We start from the raw sequence: 19,741 nt of genomic DNA on the forward strand, positions 1-19,741 counted from the left end.
ACTTTGGTTTGGTTGAAATAAACCTTTCATAATAAACCTTTAATTCACCAAATCAGATGTGAAAATATTCTGGATCTGCAGCTATTTGTCCCCACTGTATCCCTGTTGGCCTGCATTGTTGATGATCTTGGTTGTTTTGCATCAAAGCCACCCCCAATACAGAGTGATGTGCCTGGCAGGGATAGCCTGAATCAGCATTGTCTGTGTACTCTTATGGCAAGGGCTTGCATTACAGCTTTACATACATGTCAAGATGTAATGCAACTCAGGTACCACTTCTGATAAGGGACCTGGTCCCTTAATAAAGGGCTGACAAGTTATAAGTAATGGACTTCTCAATGCCAATAAATCATCAATATATAGCATGTAGTAATTAGCAGCTAATGTTAAGTCTTTCACTATTACACTAGCCATGTATTAGCCACAATAACAGCAACTGCTACAGAGTAACATAAAACAGGGAAGAAGCCATCCGTTTGCTTTATGAAAACATTTATTTCAAAACTTCTTTACATTTATATGAAGTAACAGTTCCAACAATTAGGCACCTAGTGAAAACTTAACATAAGTTAAATACAACATTGGTTCCAAACAAGTCGGGACGCTGTGAGAAACAAATAAAACAGAATGTGATAATTTGCTAGTCTTTTTGATATACACTTAATTAAAAACAGCACATAGACAATCTCACCCCACCACTCCAATGTCATACTGAAATTTGCGGATGACACAACAGGGTGGGCCTCATTTCCGGGGGCGATGAGACATACAGGGAGGAGATCCAGAGGCTCGCAGCCTGGTGCTCAGCAAGTAACCTCCTGCTGAACGCCAGCAAAACTAAGGAAATGGTGATGGACTGGAGGAAGAAGAGAGATGACCCTGGTCCACTACAGATAGAGGGCGTCTGTGTGGACAGAGTCTCCTCTTTCAAGTTTCTTGGGGTGCATGTGACTGACAACCTAACGTGGTCCACCAACACATCAGCGGCGGTTGGAAAGGCCCAGCAGAGGCTGCACTTCTTAAGGCTGCTAAAAAATGTGACCTGGATGTGCACCTGCTGCGCACCTGCTATCGTATCACTATAGAGAGTGTGTTGACATACTGCCTCACTATATGATATCCACGTTGCACAGCCAAGGACAGGAAAGCCCTGCAAGGGGTCATTAAAACAGCACAGAGAGTCATCAGCTGCCCTCTGACCTCCTTGGAAGAGCTGACAAACATGCGAGGGCTGAACAGGGCCAAGAAGATCCTGTCTGACTCATCTCACCCAGGCCATAGGCTCTTCAACCTCCTGCCCTCCGGAATGTGATACAGGCTAATGAGGAGCAGGACAAACCGGCTTAGAAGCACCTTCTATCCATGGGCAATCAGACTTCTGAACGCTTAACACCCTCAGCTGATCACAAGCGAGGATGGAGAGAGGTTCAACACTTTGTGAACACATGACTGTATAAAGGACTTTAATAAATGGCTACATTACTGGTTCTATTCAAAAAGTTGAAATGAAAAAAAGTCTTAGTGTAAATATTTGTAATGAACTATTAGTCCCCTCATTCTTCTTCATGTTATTTCAGTGTGTTAATGGATCATTTTTCCAAAAAGTCTTCGACCAATTTGTTGAATTCATCAGCATACTTCAGGTGGAGATTGTGTTTACCCTCTGGTATCAGGTGTAATCTAGATTTGGGACAAAAAGGGGATATAAACATGTCACGTGCCACTTCCTCATTCTGAGGTAACTGTAATATTGTTTAAATGTGTGTGTATGAGTGTGCGGTCTCACCGTGATCCCTTTATGTATTTAAGGAGGTACTGTGCGTGGAAGTTGGGCACCATGGGGTCTCTCTCTCCATGGATGATGAGGGTTGGACTGCTGATTAGGGGTAGAAACTCCACGCAGATACTCCCTGATCAGAGGACATTAAACAATTTGACTTCACTCTTTTCAGAATCAGAATCGGCTTCATTGTCCAAGTATGTGTACACACACAAGGAATTAGAACTGCACAGACAGGATTTCATTCCCATAGGCTCCTTCTCTATGTAACTAGTAGATATCTTGTGGCAGAAATAAATATCTTCCATCTTAAATTCCATCAGTCTTGTGTGTCTTAATACACATCACCTGGGTAAAAAACTGCAAACTCACAGTATTTATACATACAGCATATTACCAATACTTTTCCACCATCATGAATGTAACTACTTCCTTTATGATTGCATCACAATTCCCAAACATTTCTCTTCCATCTCTCGATGTCCTTGTTTCTAGTGTTTCAGTTTTATCTTGCTCAACTTCACTTGTGCAATGAGTCTGTAACAACATGAATGCAGTACCTTCTGGTCTTTTTGCAAATTGTGCCACTCCATCTACCCAGGCCTCCCAGATTTTAGGAAAGACTTGTGCTCCGTACAACTCCTCCATGGGCTTTCTCATCTTCACACTCCAATTGGAAACGTCACGGACCACTACAGAAACCCATGAAAACACAATGACATGCACAATACACCATGCGCAGTTCACAACATTTGGGACTACACTGGCAGCTACCCAGGACAAGAATTAATAACAGGAGCAGGAGTACCATTGTAAAGCTCGAGGTCATGCTGAGAGATAAAGGCGTTGGCTCCCCATACGACCAGCTTTCTGATCAGGTCGGGGTTCTTCGCTGCTGCAATGAGAGCTGTGATTCCTCCATCACTCCACCCCAGCAGAGAGAACTTGCTAAAGCCCAAAGCCTGCCAATAAAATGGACAACACTGTACATCACTAACAGTGTCTATTGTCTCAAATGCACAAAATAGTGACCATATGGAGATGAATCAGCTTCCACTCTTCTAATCGTAAAATCAGGTGATCAAAGCACATATTTGGTGAAGGTGAATCACATCCTGTGTCAAATTACAGTGAACAATGGAGGCCCAAGGGTCAAAAAACACAGATGTGAAAAACTGTGTGCATGGATTGCTAAACCAAGAGTACTGAATAATAAACTGTGCAGTCAATTCAGCAATAGGGTTAATTATCAGTGTCCAAAAATAAAAGCTGGTATGTGGTATTTGTGGTTTTGTTCTTTGACATTTGAAGAGAAACACTGTGCTTGCTTATTTTCAGTCTTTTAAGTGCATCATAAAAGATATTATAATGTTTTCACTATTGTTATGAAAGCAGTTAACTGAGCAGACAATTTATCAATCCATGATCTCAGATTTACACACCTACGTTCTTCTTAGTAAACTATGTTATTCAGATTAGTAATAACTGGCTGATCAACATGCAGATTAGACCTTCATCAGATCTACTGCATCCTTTGCATCCCTCTCAAAGAAGTCGAGGGGGAAGTCTCTGTCTGGGGGTCGGGACTGTCCGTAACCACGGGGATCCCAGCCAACTATAGTGAAGCGTTCCTTATTCAAAGACTTCAGCTGAGGTCCAAAATCTGTCCGAGTGCTTCCTGTAGTGGAAGAGACCAAAATGGTTCTCACAAGCTAAGAGGACATACGCTTCTAGGACATGTGACAGAGAGACTTCTCTGCCACTAAGAGGTGTGTTGTTGAACTTACCTAAAGCACCAGGAAGCAACAGCAAGGCGTGTTTCCCCCTGCCTGTCTGCTCATAGTACAGATCCACTCCATTAACATGCTGCCTGCCTGAGGACACTGACGAGCTGCAGGGAAACAAAGTGAGAGTGTGTGAGTAATGGTCATGGTGATGCAAAAGACTAGAATAGCTGTGTCTCATGAAAAACACTGGCTTTCATTTGACAGTCGCAGTAAAACAAAATATGACAAAATGACTATTTCTAACAGTTACGCCCACCTTATACTATACATATCTGTGCAGAGAGGACACAGAGGTGGAGACGACTTGCCTACTCAAAGATCCACGCTTACTAAATGATGACAAAAGTCTAAAGCAGGACTTCTCAAAGTCTGGACCTTAGCCTGCATCCAGACCGAACGGCAAGTTAATCCGGACCCAGGCCAAAGTGTCAGCATCCAGGCCGTGGGTCCCATCCAGCCCACCACACTCCTATGTGGCCAGCAGAGTATTAATAAATTCAGAAAATCCATGTATCTAGTGTTAATCTCTGGTAGAAAAGATGCAGTCCGTGCTGAGAGTGATTGTCGATCAGCCTACCAACCTCTGGCAACGAGCCACAAAGTTCAGTTTTCATCTGTCCTACGGATAGTCATGGACAATCACAAAGCTTGTCTATTAGATACAAGAGGCGTCATTTGGGTTTATTTTTGTTGGCCAACTGTTGTATTGAGTCTCAAACTGAGCAGTTTTGTGTGCTTCCTGGGATCCTGAAGAGGAGTTTTTTCTGTTTGTTTTTAGTTGAGATGAGGACTGAGATGAGTCACTGGTAGTTGAACTGTGGGTTCTGTACTGAGCACTGACTGCCTGGTCTTTTCTAGTCCAGTATCTTGTTATCATTATGGATTTTTCTATGTTTCTGTTCACATTGGTAAAGACTCATAAAAGTAACATTAATTCGGTAAGAAAGTGAAATGATTAAACAATAAGGTAAGGTAAATTAGGCTTTTTTTAAGTCTGGTCCCCACAGAAAAATGTTGGCCCAGTCAGAAGAGATGTGACATTAACTGACTGATGAAACATTATTTTACTAACACCAAACGTCCTGGAGCTCTGACATAAAAATCAGATGCAGACCTTTGAGTAATATGCTTGAGAACCTAGTCTAGAGTAACATCTCAGCCATTTTAAGGCATGAAGGGATTTTTTTCATGGAAAAAAAAAAAAAATCAAAATATATAGTTTTGATGAACACCAACAAACACACAAACATTCTTGTAATTTTGATCAAATCCTAATGTATGGCGTTATTGTGTTCTTGTTCTCTGCTCTAGGTTGTGCATTGTTACAGCTATTTTGCCTGGATCCACATTAATCATAACGATATTCTGTCTTTTAGTTCTGCACATGCAGCGTGCAGCGGTTTCACAGTTTGCACCTCCAGGTCATTTTGACCTGCTCTTAAAAATTTCCCATGCTGTGAGGAAGGCCTCTCACCTGATACACAGCAGGAGACTGAATCACAATTCTTTCCAAAAGCGAATTTAACCATAAACAAATATTTCAACAACATTACTTAGCGCATGCTGCCTGGACATACTACGTCATCTAGTGGAACTAAAACAAGCCTTATCGATTTTTTTTTTTTTTTTTTTGCACAATAGACAAGCACGTGATTAGAAGCAGGGCAGTCATTTCCTGTTTTCTGCCTGCAGCGCTTCCTGGTTAAAGTCTACATTTGAAGAAATGTGCACATAAGCATGCAAACACAGTCAACACACAGTAAACAGTTACCAGTATGGCTGGATGGCTGACATCGCCCTCTTAATGTCAGTTCTGCATTTAAAGAAACGTCCTCCGAGTAAAAACAACGCCATTCCTCAGAGAAAGGGTCCAGCTGTGGTCCTGCCCCGAGTTCTGTGAGCCAATGAGGGAGCAGGGCGTTCCGCTGCTCCTTAACTTATATCAAGTAAGATTAAGCTACGTAAACTTTCACCTGAGCGGTCCACGAATATCTGTTTCTGAAAAACAGTCAGGCGAGATACAAACAATCCAGTTGCTAGATCTTCACTAAAATTCAATGTCAGAGGCCTAATGCAAAAGTTAGTTTCTACTGTCTTAAGCTTCCGTCACTACGAGCAATCACTCAGCTAGAAGTCACCACTTAGCTTAACACGGCTAAACGATAAATCGAAACTGCTTTCTTGTACGTGTCTCAACCATGTGGGGGAGACCGAAGCGAAGAAGCAAAGCCCCAAAGCTGACGTTGGTATTTTATGGCATAAAATATTACAATAACGCTGGCAATGTATTCATATTTGTATTCAGAATAGACGCTGTATAGTTTATTTACAGATCCGGTTGCTAGGCTATTAGCTTACTACTATCATTTCCCATTGAAGTTAGCCAAACCTAGCTAGCTAACGTTAGCTTGCAGTTTACTGCATGTAGTGGCTCATTAGCCGTCAACGTTTTTTTTCCAATAAACGATGTTCTAGTAAACTTACGACGCGTGATCAGCCGTTGTTGCCATCTAAGTGTCATGGGAAGTTGCAGCAGGCAGGTCCATATGTTGCTAAAAGTTGATAAATGATGACTCTACTCTTCTTTTGGTGTTTGACTGGCGATTGGCAGTTGCCGGCGCATTACCGCCACCTACCGGGCCGGAGTGGGGAACAGTATTCTGACAGACAAACGTTCTCAGTATCAGCGCTGTTTTTTCCAGGTTCTTAATCAGGTGACTATAAATATTCCCCATGACACATCTCCCGGGAAGTTCCCTATAGTGACATTTAGCGTCTTCTTAATGCTGATGTTCCTCCTTTCCTCCTCATAGACTCATTCATACATTCCAGCAGCACTATGCTGAACAGGTTCATCTCCCAGCTGGGTGTTTACATTTTTATGATTATGTCCAGTATGTCCCATTCTGAGGTGAGTAATTGCTGCCTCTTCCTTTTGATTCCTGTCCAGCATCCTTCCTGAACCCATGTTTCTGGATATAAAGATATATTCCTGTGTCATTTATGTCCCTGTATTCTTGCCATACTTTTTGCATTTATCTCTTTGTGATGTTTTGCCCTCAGCTTTATTCAGGGAAGATTTCACAGTTACTGTCTGTAATTTGAGTTGTTCTTTGGCCAGTATATCAACATCCTCATTAATGTGTACTCCTGCATGGACAAGAACCTAAACAAAGCAAATGGTCATCGTGCAGTCTGTATAATAGATGGTGAATTTCAAAAAGAAGGTCTTGTCCACATGATTTAATGCTTGTGGGTGCGTCATTTTTGTTGTTTTCTTGTTACCATTTCAAGGTATTTTTTTTTTGATTAGCAGGCCTTCCTTCCACAAACTATCAAGTGCTTTTTCTACTGCAAAAAAAGCTACCACTCTCTCCTTATTGGTTTGGGCTTATTTCTGACTCATAAGAATAGATAGACAGAGTAAGATAGAGTCCGTTGTAATTCTTACTTTACAATACCTGCTTTGAAAAGGGGAAAAATGGTCTCTCCTTTCTCCCTAATTGTGATGTAAGTGCTACTGGTATATAGTTTGAGGGGTCTAAAGGGTCTCTACAGGGTTTCAAAACTGGCACAATGATTGACAGTTTCCATGCAACTGGAATTTTTCCTGTGCTCCAAACTTTATTAAACAACCTTTTCATTGCAATGAGTGCGCTGTCTTCCATATGGACTAACATACTGTAACAATTGTAACAATTGTCATCTTTCCCTGGTGTTTAAAATGACCCTCTTGAACTTACACCTGGACTCAGCTCTTTCTGATCCATCACTTCCTTCTGCCATCTTCTGTCCATTCACTGCCGGTTGTGTCACTGCCAATCCTGTGTTCACCGTCCATAAAATTTCCAAGTGTCATGCCACCGAGCAAGAAAAATAAACTTATAAACTTGTTGGTTCTGACTCTCTGTGTCTCCCAGGATAGATGGATGACACGGGGTCAGCCTTCAACATAACTTTTGTGTCAAAATTTTAAAATGGTGCACTGGAAAATGACTTCTGTAAAGTATCAGTATCCTTTGGTAACACATGAAAGCTCACCATTTCTTCTTTAGCAGCTTCACAACTGAAAACTATTGGCATCATTTTGAAAATAGTGAAACATAGCTTGCAAAAAAGCGCAATCTACTTGTGTTATTCGGTGCTTGGAAGTTAGCGTTGCTCTGGTTCCCTCAACCAAACATGTTCCTTTGTATTTTGGATTACTGCAGAAAATAAGCTCTGTGGCAAAAAGTTTAGGATAATTACACGTTTTGTCCCAACATGGAAACATGAGGGAGACCAGACTGTTCACATCACCAACTCACAGCTGTGAGACAGGGGTAACGTCACCTGTCACGACAGTACCCCGTGGACCAGAGCGTGCTCACTTAATGTTCATTCTGGTGACTTTAGCAGTTTGCTAGCTAACTTGATGCTGCGTGCAAATTTTATTCACACCTCCTCTCTTAAACATCAGCTAGTCAACTTGCAAACATAAACACAGTTTAAATGTTTGCATTTATCACCAGCGTAAGCATAGCTTTACTCATAGGAGTAGCTTGACACAACTTTATGATGTATTTATTGGTGTTTTTAGATCAATATTACTGCTGGATTAATGTGTATATATTTTACTGCTGTAGGTGTTTATGGTCCAGCTAATTTATCGACTTTATATACTGTAGTTTAAGCTACAGCAATGTGTCATATCCTTTAATATATAATATAATAATAATGATTGTAGCATCACTGTCACATTACCACATATCTCTAAAAACTCACTTTTCATAAACTCAGAAAAAAAAGTCCTGTTTTCACCTTTATTGCATTTTCCAGTTTTTTAAATGTTTGTTTATTTAACAACACATTTTCACTCCCAAGTCGTCACTTATGGCCACTTGTTTCAGGACCCCCTTTGTGTCACTTTTCAAGGCAGTGAGTACCCCTTTAGCATCATTTTTCAATGTCCAGGGCTCTGCAGTCAAGTTAGCAATAATAAATATGCAACATCTGGACAGCAATGTGAGGCAACACACAAACATGTCGATTTAAATACTGTGCACAGACACACAAAAGATATAAGAATATATGCACACAACTAGTATTATAAGCCTGGCTGGAGACAAGTCACACAGACTGTAGCTGGAGGCACACAGACATCTGTGTTAGTCAATACAGTGTGGCAAGTCCACACTATGAATACACCCCTCTAAACAAAGACGGGGTCCAGTGTCAGGTCCTTCACTCTCATTGCTGTTCAGTGCCAAAATCACCTGTGGATGCTGCTACCCAGAAGCCTGATTACACCTGGGCCACCGTGTTAGTTGATAAGCCCCGCCCACACCAGCCAGCCACAAAATTTTTCAGTACGAAGTAATAAAATAGAGAGACACTGCATATTGGAATATATATATATATATTGGAATATATTGGAATGGGGATTGTGAGAATATCTGTATACTGGGTTAGATGGTTCAACCTCTGTATACATTTTAATTATGGCCCTGCTCCACAGTCACCACTCAATCAACAGAGCACCTTTGAGATGTGGTGGAACCAGATAAAAAGGCATTTTCAGGAACACATTATTTTTCAGGTCCCTTGATTTCCGAATAATTTCTGAGGAACTTTCCTTCAAAAACAAGTTATTTGGAACAGGGCAAGTACGGACAGCGTGACACAGCAAACATTCCTAAACAGTGGTTGCTTTCCAGAAGAGTTTCCCTGTAGGTTAAGTTCCATATTAACCCAACAACATATTTATCCATTATATTGGAAATGTAATACCTTATATATTATCAGTTGTTGACATGTTCAGCTGATCTGCAGTGCACTGACTAGAAGACTTCTAGGTTACACTGGCAAACAACTGAACGTGATTTATTGAAAATACCAACAGAACTGTTTCCATTTTACACATTGTTAATACACCAAACTACTTCTTTCCAGGAAGCATGGGTACAGCCACAGTGCAGTCAGAGTATCTTTTCTCGTAAATTATAGTAAACTATGGGACCTTTCAGATGATTTTCTTTAAATGAGCTTTGCATAAATAAATATGTAATCCCTTTGTTTTCAAAAATGTCACAGACAAGGAAATGTACAGTCTGTTATCCTGCATGGTTTGGGGTCAGTTAGAACAATATCTGATTAATGTCAGCATGCTATCGTGTTCACAATGACCATGCTAGAGATCACTAAAGTTACTGCAGTTTATCCTGACGGGAACATGAGTGATGAACCAAAGGTCATACCAATCCTGGCTCTTGTCATGGCAAACAAACCAACAGCAGGCATCATCCTCTGGAAACCATGAAAATCAATGCAAAATTTCATAGCAATCCAATAGTTGTTGAGATATTCCATCTGGATCAAAGTGGTAGACAAACAGACATTTCCAAAGCACCAAACACTCTCTGGTTCCAGCTTCTTAAATACGAGGAAGTACTGCTTTTCTTTCTTTTATATCACCGTAAATTCAATAGTTTTGGGTTTTTGACTGGTGGTCAACACGCAATTCAAAGACATCACCTTAGATTCTGGATTCACTGGCATTTAATAGAATAACCAATTCATTGATAAAGCAAAAAAAAAAAAAATGCAGTCATCTACAATGAAAACGAACGTTAGTTACAGTCTTAAAATAACTATCAAGACGTTACTGTTCGGTATTGTACAGCCGGAGCAGACCTAGCAGCTGTAACAAACAAGCTAGCATCAAACTTGAAAGTAACTCCTGACTTAATGTCTCCTCTTTCTCTTTTGCAGGACCGATTTAATCATCAACACCTCACATCCTTTAGTGAGCCCCCACCTCCTCCTCCTCCCACACACACACACACACACACACACACACACACACACACAGTGATGCTCTGACAAAGGTGTTTTTTCTGCACCATCTATTCAGAAATGCCCTTGTGTCTAATGTGTGCTGTGTGTGTTCATCAATGACCCACAGCTCGATGAGCTGTTCAGACCTAATTCTCTGAGGCAGGCAGGCAGCTTTTTGTAAACGCCTCCACTCTCCGCTGCCTGTCAGAGCGTCTGAGCTGTGGCACACACACACTGAACCGCACACAGGAACACAAGAAAACAAAGCTGGGCTAAAAATACCTCGATCGCCTCAGAGCGGCATATTGAAGATGTAGCAGAATTTACTGGAAATGCAGTGACAGATGTCGATTCAAGCAAACGTCCACTGAGAATCAGCACATCTTTTAAAATAAATGGGGGGATTCTTCAGTCTAAGACAGAAAGTTTAAGTTTATAAGCAGTTCCCATAAAATTAGGAAAAGTCACGAAACAACAAGGCGATAAAACAATGTTAAAAGTGAAAAGTTGCTGTATTTCCCTTTTTAAATAATAGTGAACTGAAAAGTTTTGAGCCCCATTAGCTGTGTGGCTCTACATATGTTGGTGTTCAGTGCAAACTGAAATAAATGGGCAACTGTCAGATGGACTGCCATGAAATGTGGTGCAGACATTTGTGCTTCTGAGAGGATGAATTGTACTGGCTTTGACGATCCCCCGACATTTTTGTTTTGGAGAAAAATACTACTACAACTATGGTGTTGATGGCCATGACGTTTGGGACAGATTTTCATGGTGCCTGGAGGCTTGATCCTCCTGACTTCTGGTGATCTCCTGGCCTTTCCTCTAAATTCACCAGCTGGTCACAGTTTTCACTTATTCATTAACATTAAATTTTATTCAGAAATGACACATAAGTTAATTCTCCTGAAAACATGGTCTTGAAATGATAGTATTTCTCTATAAAGTAAAATATTTGTCATTACATGTGCAACAGTCAGTGTAGTACTCGAAAACCCCGCTTATCTGATCATGTGTGGTTTGATCAGATTGACTTTGGCCTGGCACCATGAGAAAACATCCCCACGGCTGCCACTGCATTTTGATATTAAAATGTTGAATTTCAAATACTGCTAAATCCTGGTTAGTACATAGAAATGTGTGACGTCACCTTTTTCCAACCTCTTTCCACACACTACAAGCCAGCGAGAAGAGCACAGACGACAAAAATACAGAAAAACTTTCCTGTCAACTTATGAAAACTGTCAGAAAATCATGTGTTCATGTCGGACACAATCAGTCAAACTAAGAAGCCTAATTCTGTAATAAGACTGTAATCAGACAATCCCCCTGTCTTATATACCTTGAGACTATTATCTAAGTTGAGATTTATTGCAAGTGTATTTTGAGCCTCATTCAGAAGATCTCCTTGTACGGTATAATACCTCAGCAGATAGAGATAGCCAGTTCTCTGCCCTCTGCCCCTCAACCATCTTTGTCTGGCTGGTATGTGCCTGTCCCCCGTCCCATGACCCACTCCTGTTCTAAATATAACTATCCAAGCATGGTCTTTCACTGTTAAGGTCACATTACATCACCCCAAGCTGCATATTCTCAATCAAGTAGGCTCAGGGCATGAGCTGAGACGCGTCGAAGGCTTTATGATCTACTGGGTCACACAAAAAGACGTCTGGGGAGGTTTGAAAAGGATGGGATGGAGTAACAGCTAGTGACTTCCTGGGCAGGGGGCTCGACCGGACCTAAACACCTCTGGAGCAATAGATACACAACTTGAGCAGCTTTGAAAACCATCTGAAAAAAAAAAACCCAGATTGAGTGTTAAAGTTTTCTTGAGACTTTTGGCTGACATGGGTAATGGAATAAACAAGGTACAGAAAACTCTGCATTTAAATAAACCTAAATTACCTTGTTGCACCTTCCCCTGTGCGCTTCTTTTAACTCAATTTGTGACTTTCTTCAGGTCCTGCCTGATCTTTATCTTGGAAATATCAAAGGTAAGATTTCCTGCCTCTTGTCATTTCAGTAATTGATTTATTTTCAGGATAATGTAGTAGAATATGTTTCAGTTCCTCATACGGAGGGGCATGTGGTGAGATGCTACACTGAGCTTAGTTTCTATAGAGTGGAGGGGTCACAGCGTACAGCAGAATGATTGAAGTAATGCATTTTGATGTTAAAAAAAAAAAAAAGAAAAAGAAAACTTGTGTTTTTTTGCCTGTATGTGAGTGTGTGGGCGTTGGTGTGTGGCTCAGTCAGCAGCTGGAGGAAGGCCACGTGAGGGGTGGTGTGGGAGGGGATGCCCCATGGTGTGGGGGTGTCCCCACTGCAAACTATAATCCACATCTTTCCATAAAGCAGTAAATGCAATCATTAGGTTGCTTTTTTGTGTGCTTACATGAAGTGATGACTGCACAGGAAACGCCTAATAAATATGCATCACTTTTTGTAACCATGACGTGTTCAGGGTAGCCACTGTCGAACAGGTAATCTTTCATATAAGCCAGGCCTTTGATCTTATTTTGTCTGTTTAACTTGACATGTTTTACAACATCTCAAACTTTTTGTCTTTGTACAACAGCAAGTGTGAGCGGGTAAGAGGAAGAGTCAAACTTAGTCAGTGAGACTTTTACAGGGTAAGACAGAACAGTAACTACGAGTTAAGTAAAGAGCGAAGTCAAGTAAAAATTTAAATGAAAGATTTTCAGGCTGGCCAGCAAACTGTGTAATGTCTTAATCTAATGCCAAGCTAGGCAAAAAAAAAAAACTTCAGGAAAATGTAAAATCACAATCATAGAAACTACATACTACCTAGCTATGTTAGCTTTAGCGGGAGTTTTATGATGGCTGGGTTTTTATTCAACATAATACAGATGAATTCGTAGCCTTCTATTGCAATTTGTTACGTGCAATGAAACAAAATTTCTAAGATGTCCTTTTAGCAAAGTTGGAATTCACAGAAAACAGCGAGGGAAATATCAGTAAGTAGGCCTCACTTCACTTTTAGCTTTAGCCGAAGCTATCTCACCAGCTAACATTAGCTTGTTGATGGCTGGCTGTCTGTTTGTTTTTTTATTTGTATTCACTGCTAATTTCCCATGCAGGTTTCACAGAAATGACACATTTCTGTGGCATAATATCTTCAGATGGTGACACAGTTATGACCAAATACATAGTGACTGTGTTTTGGCTTAATAGGGCCGTGTCACTGGTCTGTCCTCTGCAGAAAGACAGCTCTCTGTTACCAGCTTTAATGTCACCTCAGCACCTTGACACCCCATAAAAATATCTTTTTCATGACAGACACACTTAGAGATTAATTTCATTTTATGACCTTGAGGTCACTGGCTTACAGTGTAAGGTACACAGGAACATAGTCAGATTGTGTTTCCTCTGCAAGTATCTTTGATTTATATGCTGTGTATGTTCCATTTTATATTGCAAGCTTTTTTTCTGTCTAACTTGAGGTTAGTTTAGTTGATTTGGCTGGTTGGAGGGCTCAGTGCAGGGCTTTTCTTTATCTTGCATAGGTGACATGAGCATCCTGCAAATTTGCAAAGCATGAGAAAAAAGTGCTCAAGACACATCTGTCCAAAGTAGAAAACATTTGGCTTCCTTTTAAAGAACAAAATTTGATTAGAAGAATTACTGTTTCTTGCTTTTGGCCCAAGCTGCTGCACTGTTTTAGAAACACTGGTTTTCCGGTTTTTCTTTCAGTTCAAAACAAGAGCAACACTTTTAAGCCATAAGGCCACATTTGCTTGGGAAACATTAGAGGAGGGGGTTGTTGTTGGGTAAAAAATGCTTAATTTAGGTCGGACCTCACATGGGGTGGTCTGTGATTGGATGGAAGGAATATTTGAGATTTCTTGATTTTCTTTGTGACCTGCAGATGCACAAGACAAGGAGCTGCTGGCCCAGCACAACATCACCCACATCCTGTCAATCCATGACACAGCTGCACCCATCCTGGACGTGAGCTGTCCTCTGTGTGTCTTCTGTCAGCCTGTGTGACCCCCTTGGCCCAACATTAATCCACTCATAAAGTACACAACTTCCCCTCAGCTCACCACTGCTGTTGTTCCCCTCAGTGTCCCTGCTGCTTAGTACTCGTTCTGAAAGTGGTAAATGTTGGGAGCAGACTTGAAGTTTCTCTGACTTAATGTCTTCTTTCTTCTACATCTGACAAAATATCTTATTGATTAATCTGTAAATTCATTTTCCAATTAACCCATTCTTTGCTTAGTCTACAATTTCCCAAAACCCAAGGTGACTTCGCACATTTGAGAAATAGGAGCCAGCAACTTTACGGCATTGCATGCTAAAAAAAATTCAATTAAGTGATCATTTATCAAAACTATTCGCTTTCTATCGATCGACTAATTGTTTAATCAACTAATCGTTTCAGCTTTACACCCTTGTTATTCCCTGAGGTGTCATCCTCAGCTAGTTATGATATGTTGTTTATTAAATGTTCAGTATATTTGTGTTTTGCAAAGATTAATAAGAAGAACAAAGGACGTCAAGTAATATTCTTAACCCAAAAGTCAGATAGATTTGTATCAAAGGCTTTTGAAATAGACCACTTCAAATGGTGTGAAAGTCAGATGTTCTTATTTTCAATTTTGCTTGGAAAGTCCTTTTGTCTTGAATCATTCAAGACCTGGAATTCACCAGATTTGACCAAATAAGCAGTCTTCTGACTGACTGTGATGCTTCAATATTCTGCGGAGTCCAAGTGAATATCTGAAAATTTGACTGTTGTTTTCAGTCTGTGATGCCGTTGTGATGCATCACAAGCCATAACAGCAGCAGATGATTTTAGCTCAGCGGCTTGAAGTCCGTCAAGTCTTGAAAGTGGAACTACATAAAAAAAAAGGTTTCTTGCTTTTCATGCTGAATTTAGACGTGGCAATTTGAGTATGAAAGAGCGGGAAAGATGTTTTTCTTGTACGTGAGCAAGTGAGTGTGAGAAGGACAGAAAGAGGTGATTCAGCTGTGAGAATGTGGTAGGTTGAAAGTAGAAATTTGCTGTCACTGATTTCCATTTGGTAACAGATGTAAGAATATAACATCTGGACAACAGCAAAATCTGTGAGCGGAGAACCAAAGTTTAAATTTAGCAGTTTTGATTTCGCTGAGACGTTATCCTTCCAGAATAATCACTAACGATCAATTTGAATATGAACTGTTGTTGCATTTGAGTGAAATTTTCCTCTTTCCGTCTCCGAGTCCGTTTGGCTTGTTTTTGAAAATCTTGATCTTCAGTGTCCGCTTTCACAACTTTCATCTTTTCTTGTTGAAAGCGAGCATGAAAAGTGCTCAGACATTTCTGTACACTTTCTCCATCCATGTATGTTTCATTGAACACTGAAGAGAAACAGCAACTTGTATTACAGTATCACTACCAAAACTGGTCAACCACCAAAACTTTTTAAAAGGTTTTGGACCTGAAATTATGTCTGACTCCCTGAACTGCGCTGCCCATCACTCAGCAGCTCCTGAATTCCAGCTGCTGTTTAAATCTTTGATCTTGATCGCAGGATGATTCTCACAGGTTTTTGAGATCTGTGGCATAATGATGACTCAGGTCTGTTTTACCAGTGCAGCCCAAATAGCCAGATGGGATGGTTTATTTGCATACCTAACAGTCAAACTGCTGACTGATTGATTTCTTGGAAGACAGCATGATGGGTCCTGAGAGAGGAAGGTCGAATTTGCAACCACCAAGTCTCTGAGGTCGGATGTGCCGTTTACTGTACAGTATGTGGCTCTAATTAACATACTGCAAAATAAAATGACGAGGTCAGTTTTACAGAACAAAACTGGAGCCTCAAAATGCCTTTTTGCATGTAAAGAATATACGTTTCTGCGCTTATCCACAATTTGCATGCAGACTGTTTGGGAGTGTATTCGTGCTTTCTTTTTGACTGCATTTGATTTTAGTGACTAATGGTCACAAGGAGTTATTAGAGCGATGGTGCAAAGATATGAGGACTTCTCCATATGCATGTCTTTTACTGTCAATAAGTACGATTTCACTCTTATGTGTGTTACATGCTCCTTCGATATGTGTACGTCTGTTCATGTTGCAGCCTGTGTGTGCATGAGTACTTTGTGGTTGGTGTGTGCGAGCTAACCTGTCTGGAGCACTTCCAGAGTTCAGGGTGTCCCAAAGGGCTCAGGGGTTTTTGCAGCGGCGCAGTCATAACGGGACAAGGTAGTTTCTGTCCACTGCATGTACCATCAGCTGCCAGGTGCACAGTACAAAAACACACACACACACACACACACACACACACGCATCGTTATGTCATGACCTGCCACATTGACAGGGTCCGAGGGGCAAGGTTTCAGGGGCCGTCCCATCTGTCAAAAACAGGAAGTGTGTGCGAGCCAGTGACAGGACGAAACTGTTGTTACACATTAACTGTTATACATTAATTAATTCAACAGCTTTATATGCATAAAATACTCTTTATAGTGTTGTTTGAGTCTAAACTAGTCCCCCCATCACCCTCTAGGACATGACGTACCTGTGTATATCTGCTGCTGACCACTCTAAGCAAAACCTGTGAGTACTTTTATATGTGTGTGTGTGTGTGTGTGTGTGTGTGTGTATATATATATAAAATAATACATTTTACATATTATATACATACAAACACACACAGAATGTAAATATCGTGTTTGAAAGGTCTTCATTATGGCTTTCCTACCTACCATCTCACGATCCGTGGCAAGTGCAATAGCAAAAAAAGAGTTTAATGATGCAGAATATATGTCTAAAATTAACTTTTTCGATATCATATGAACATGTTTTATGAAACTGGAGGTGGGAGAGCAGAGGGAGTTTTATGAAAATATTTTATGTAAAAGTATTCCCAATCAGAACATTTATTTGAAAGAATAAATAAATAAATAAATAAATAAATCCCATCTACAGTCCATTACTGATTGATTAAAATCAGAGAATTTAAATGTTATCTGGCTGGAGGGCAGGTTCAGCAATGAATTAATTGATGGAATAAACATTGCAGAATACATAATTAGTACTGAAGTGGAATCAAGTGGGACTGAAAAAAAAATATACATTAAATATTTCATTCATAGAGGTTTAAGAAATACTGTTATATTTTTATGAAAAATAAACAAAGATTTCAAATGCATTGTATAAAACTATTTGTTCAAGTCTTTTATCGGGATATTAAGATTAGTCCATTTATTTCAATGTGTTTGATTTGACCAGGACTCAGTACTTCAGAGACAGCATCATGTTTATCCACGAGTCCCGGCTCAAAGGAGAGGGCTGCCTTGTCCACTGGTGAGTGAAAATAAAATTACTGCTGGTTGGTTTGTTCCTTATTTATGTACAAATGTATTTAATCTTGAAATCAGTACTTCAATTTGAGTGATTAAAATTGTATTTTCATTCTTATTTTTGAAAATAATATAGGCTGTCTATGTCTTGTTTTACCTGCATGTGATTATTTAAAACTGAAAACAAGTCATGTACATCAGAGTACATGGTCTGAAACTGGTGTCATTTGCAGATGAGAACACTGAGAGGAAGAGGCATAAATATTCTGGCTGAGTTGATTTTTGTTTAGAATGATGAATATTTGGCTCAAGATGATCTGGAAGTCCTACCATTTTATTAACCCAATTTTCATTTTCAACCACATCACTGTCACTAAACAGAACACAATTTTGATTAATGCTTTCATCTTTTCACATATCAAACATGCAAAATCAAGCATTTAACCACAGCTTTAGGAAAAAAGGGGTTTCACTTCTTTGTACACTAAACAAGAGAATCTGAATATGTGCTGACTACTGCAGCTAGCATCATGCCGTGAAGCCCTGTGCTCTCAGTGTTGCAGGAGTGTCCCGCAGTGTGACTCTGGTGGTGGCTTACATCATGACGGTGACGGGCCGCGGCTGGGTGGACTCTCTGGCGGCGGTGAGGGCGGCTCGGCCGTGTGCGGGGCCGAACCTGGGCTTCCTGCGGCAACTGGAGGAGTTTGAAAACACAGAACTGACTGAAGTGAGTCAAGGTTTCAGCAGGAGCCATTCCATTCATTGTCTGCAATTGCATCTCTGCATATCAACTTTCATTCTTACTGGCAGAGTCCACCATCCCATGTGGGACTCAGATTGCATATCCATGCACAAGAGATTCACAGGACATGATGGAGACATGTAATGGGCTTGATACAGAAGTCAGTGCATGAGACAGACAGCACCTGATTATTAAATCTAACCATGGCATGTCTCCTGCCCCCAGTGGATGAGAAACACCTCATTTTGACCGGAAATTGGCACCTATATTACAAAAAGCCAGGATATGCTTGAAACCCACCTGTCCTGAATGTGTCCACATAAGTACACACTTTTGGACAGCATCTCCTCAAAGCCATCCACAGTGTTCCACCTGTTTGCACACAAGAGAAACAACAAAGGCAGTTGTGTGATGAATTCGTTAGAAGAAGAAAAGAGTTGAGAGAAAAGTTCAAACCACTTCAGCTCACCTGGTCAATCTCTGTGTGAAGTAGGCGTGCTTAATCTGATCGTCAGTTTCACAAAGTTACGGTTCGGACTTCTGAAAAGTGTGTCGGCAGGGGCTTTCAGGCCCTGTTTGATGATCTGGCAAGCACTTGAAGCATGAAGTCCTACTTTAACTTCCCTCCTCTGTCTTTTTTCCCCCTCTTTATTGGAAACACCCTCCATCTCTCTGATTCTGCCTCAGCTGTCATTTATTCATCTGACTCACTTGTACACTCCCTCTGCTCTCCCCCTTCCAGTATCAGGCCTGGTGGAAGGAGCGATATGGGAAGAACTCTTTCAATGATGGCAAGGTGGTGGAGACCCTTTTAAGTCAGAAATCTAACAGCAGCAGCGGCGATGCCATAAGGACCAGCATCACCTCTGCACTGGGCACAAGTAGCACCTGAAAAAAGGTCTTCCGACAGTCTCGTCTGTCCTGAACTCAAGCAGCCGAGGACTGTGGGTTTCTGCGCGGATCATTAAACCCACGCAGACCAGACCAGCTTCTGCCTTCATCATCAGTCCTGCAGGGAAAAGCGTCAGCAGGGACGCTGATATGATCTGTTGCGTCTCATGTTTGCAGAATGGCTAAGCAGTCATGTGATGGGAGGGGGTTTTTATGTCATTGTCGCAGTCCCCCTCGTCATGTCATGTCCTTGCCTCTAACTGTCAAAACAACATGCAAGGCCAGTCAAGCATGACACCAAGGAAATATGTACATAGAGTCCACAGTGTGAACACACATTTAGCTGTGTGCACTCCCCGTCAGTTACGTTATGCTGTGTCTTCTACTTGAAATATGAGTATTACTTTC

The 19,741-nt window shown here is 40.8% G+C and overlaps 2 protein-coding genes across 5 annotated transcripts; one reads left to right on the forward strand and one right to left on the reverse strand.

Moving 5' to 3' along the window:
• Nucleotides 1-473: 473 nt before the first annotated feature.
• Nucleotides 474-6,173, reverse strand: bphl (biphenyl hydrolase like). 4 transcript variants are annotated; one of them, XM_076727051.1, is made up of 8 exons: nucleotides 6,052-6,173; nucleotides 5,339-5,565; nucleotides 3,568-3,671; nucleotides 3,292-3,458; nucleotides 2,589-2,742; nucleotides 2,341-2,472; nucleotides 1,787-1,910; nucleotides 474-1,680 (listed from the first exon to the last, which is right to left on the reverse strand). In XM_076727051.1, exons 2-8 carry the CDS (start codon nucleotides 5,419-5,421, stop codon nucleotides 1,590-1,592), a joined length of 855 nt encoding a protein of 284 aa, XP_076583166.1. In that variant the 5' UTR covers nucleotides 5,422-5,565; nucleotides 6,052-6,173; the 3' UTR covers nucleotides 474-1,589. The 4 variants fall into 4 exon arrangements, with proteins under 4 accessions (XP_076583166.1, XP_076583168.1, XP_076583167.1 ...); XM_076727053.1 differs by having other exon boundaries at nucleotides 5,339-5,498; nucleotides 6,052-6,166; XM_076727052.1 differs by having other exon boundaries at nucleotides 5,339-5,503; nucleotides 6,052-6,162.
• A 6,057-nt stretch (nucleotides 6,174-12,230) lies between these two features.
• On the forward strand, nucleotides 12,231-19,334 carry LOC143318609 (dual specificity protein phosphatase 22-B-like). Its single transcript, XM_076727037.1, has 7 exons — nucleotides 12,231-12,251; nucleotides 12,344-12,377; nucleotides 14,273-14,355; nucleotides 16,905-16,954; nucleotides 17,630-17,704; nucleotides 18,256-18,427; nucleotides 19,185-19,334. Exons 1-7 carry the CDS (start codon nucleotides 12,231-12,233, stop codon nucleotides 19,332-19,334), a joined length of 585 nt encoding a protein of 194 aa, XP_076583152.1.
• The last annotated feature ends 407 nt before the right edge of the window (nucleotides 19,335-19,741 follow it).

This window comes from Chaetodon auriga, chromosome 3, assembly GCF_051107435.1.
Source record: "Chaetodon auriga isolate fChaAug3 chromosome 3, fChaAug3.hap1, whole genome shotgun sequence".
NCBI lineage: Eukaryota > Metazoa > Chordata > Actinopteri > Chaetodontiformes > Chaetodontidae > Chaetodon > Chaetodon auriga.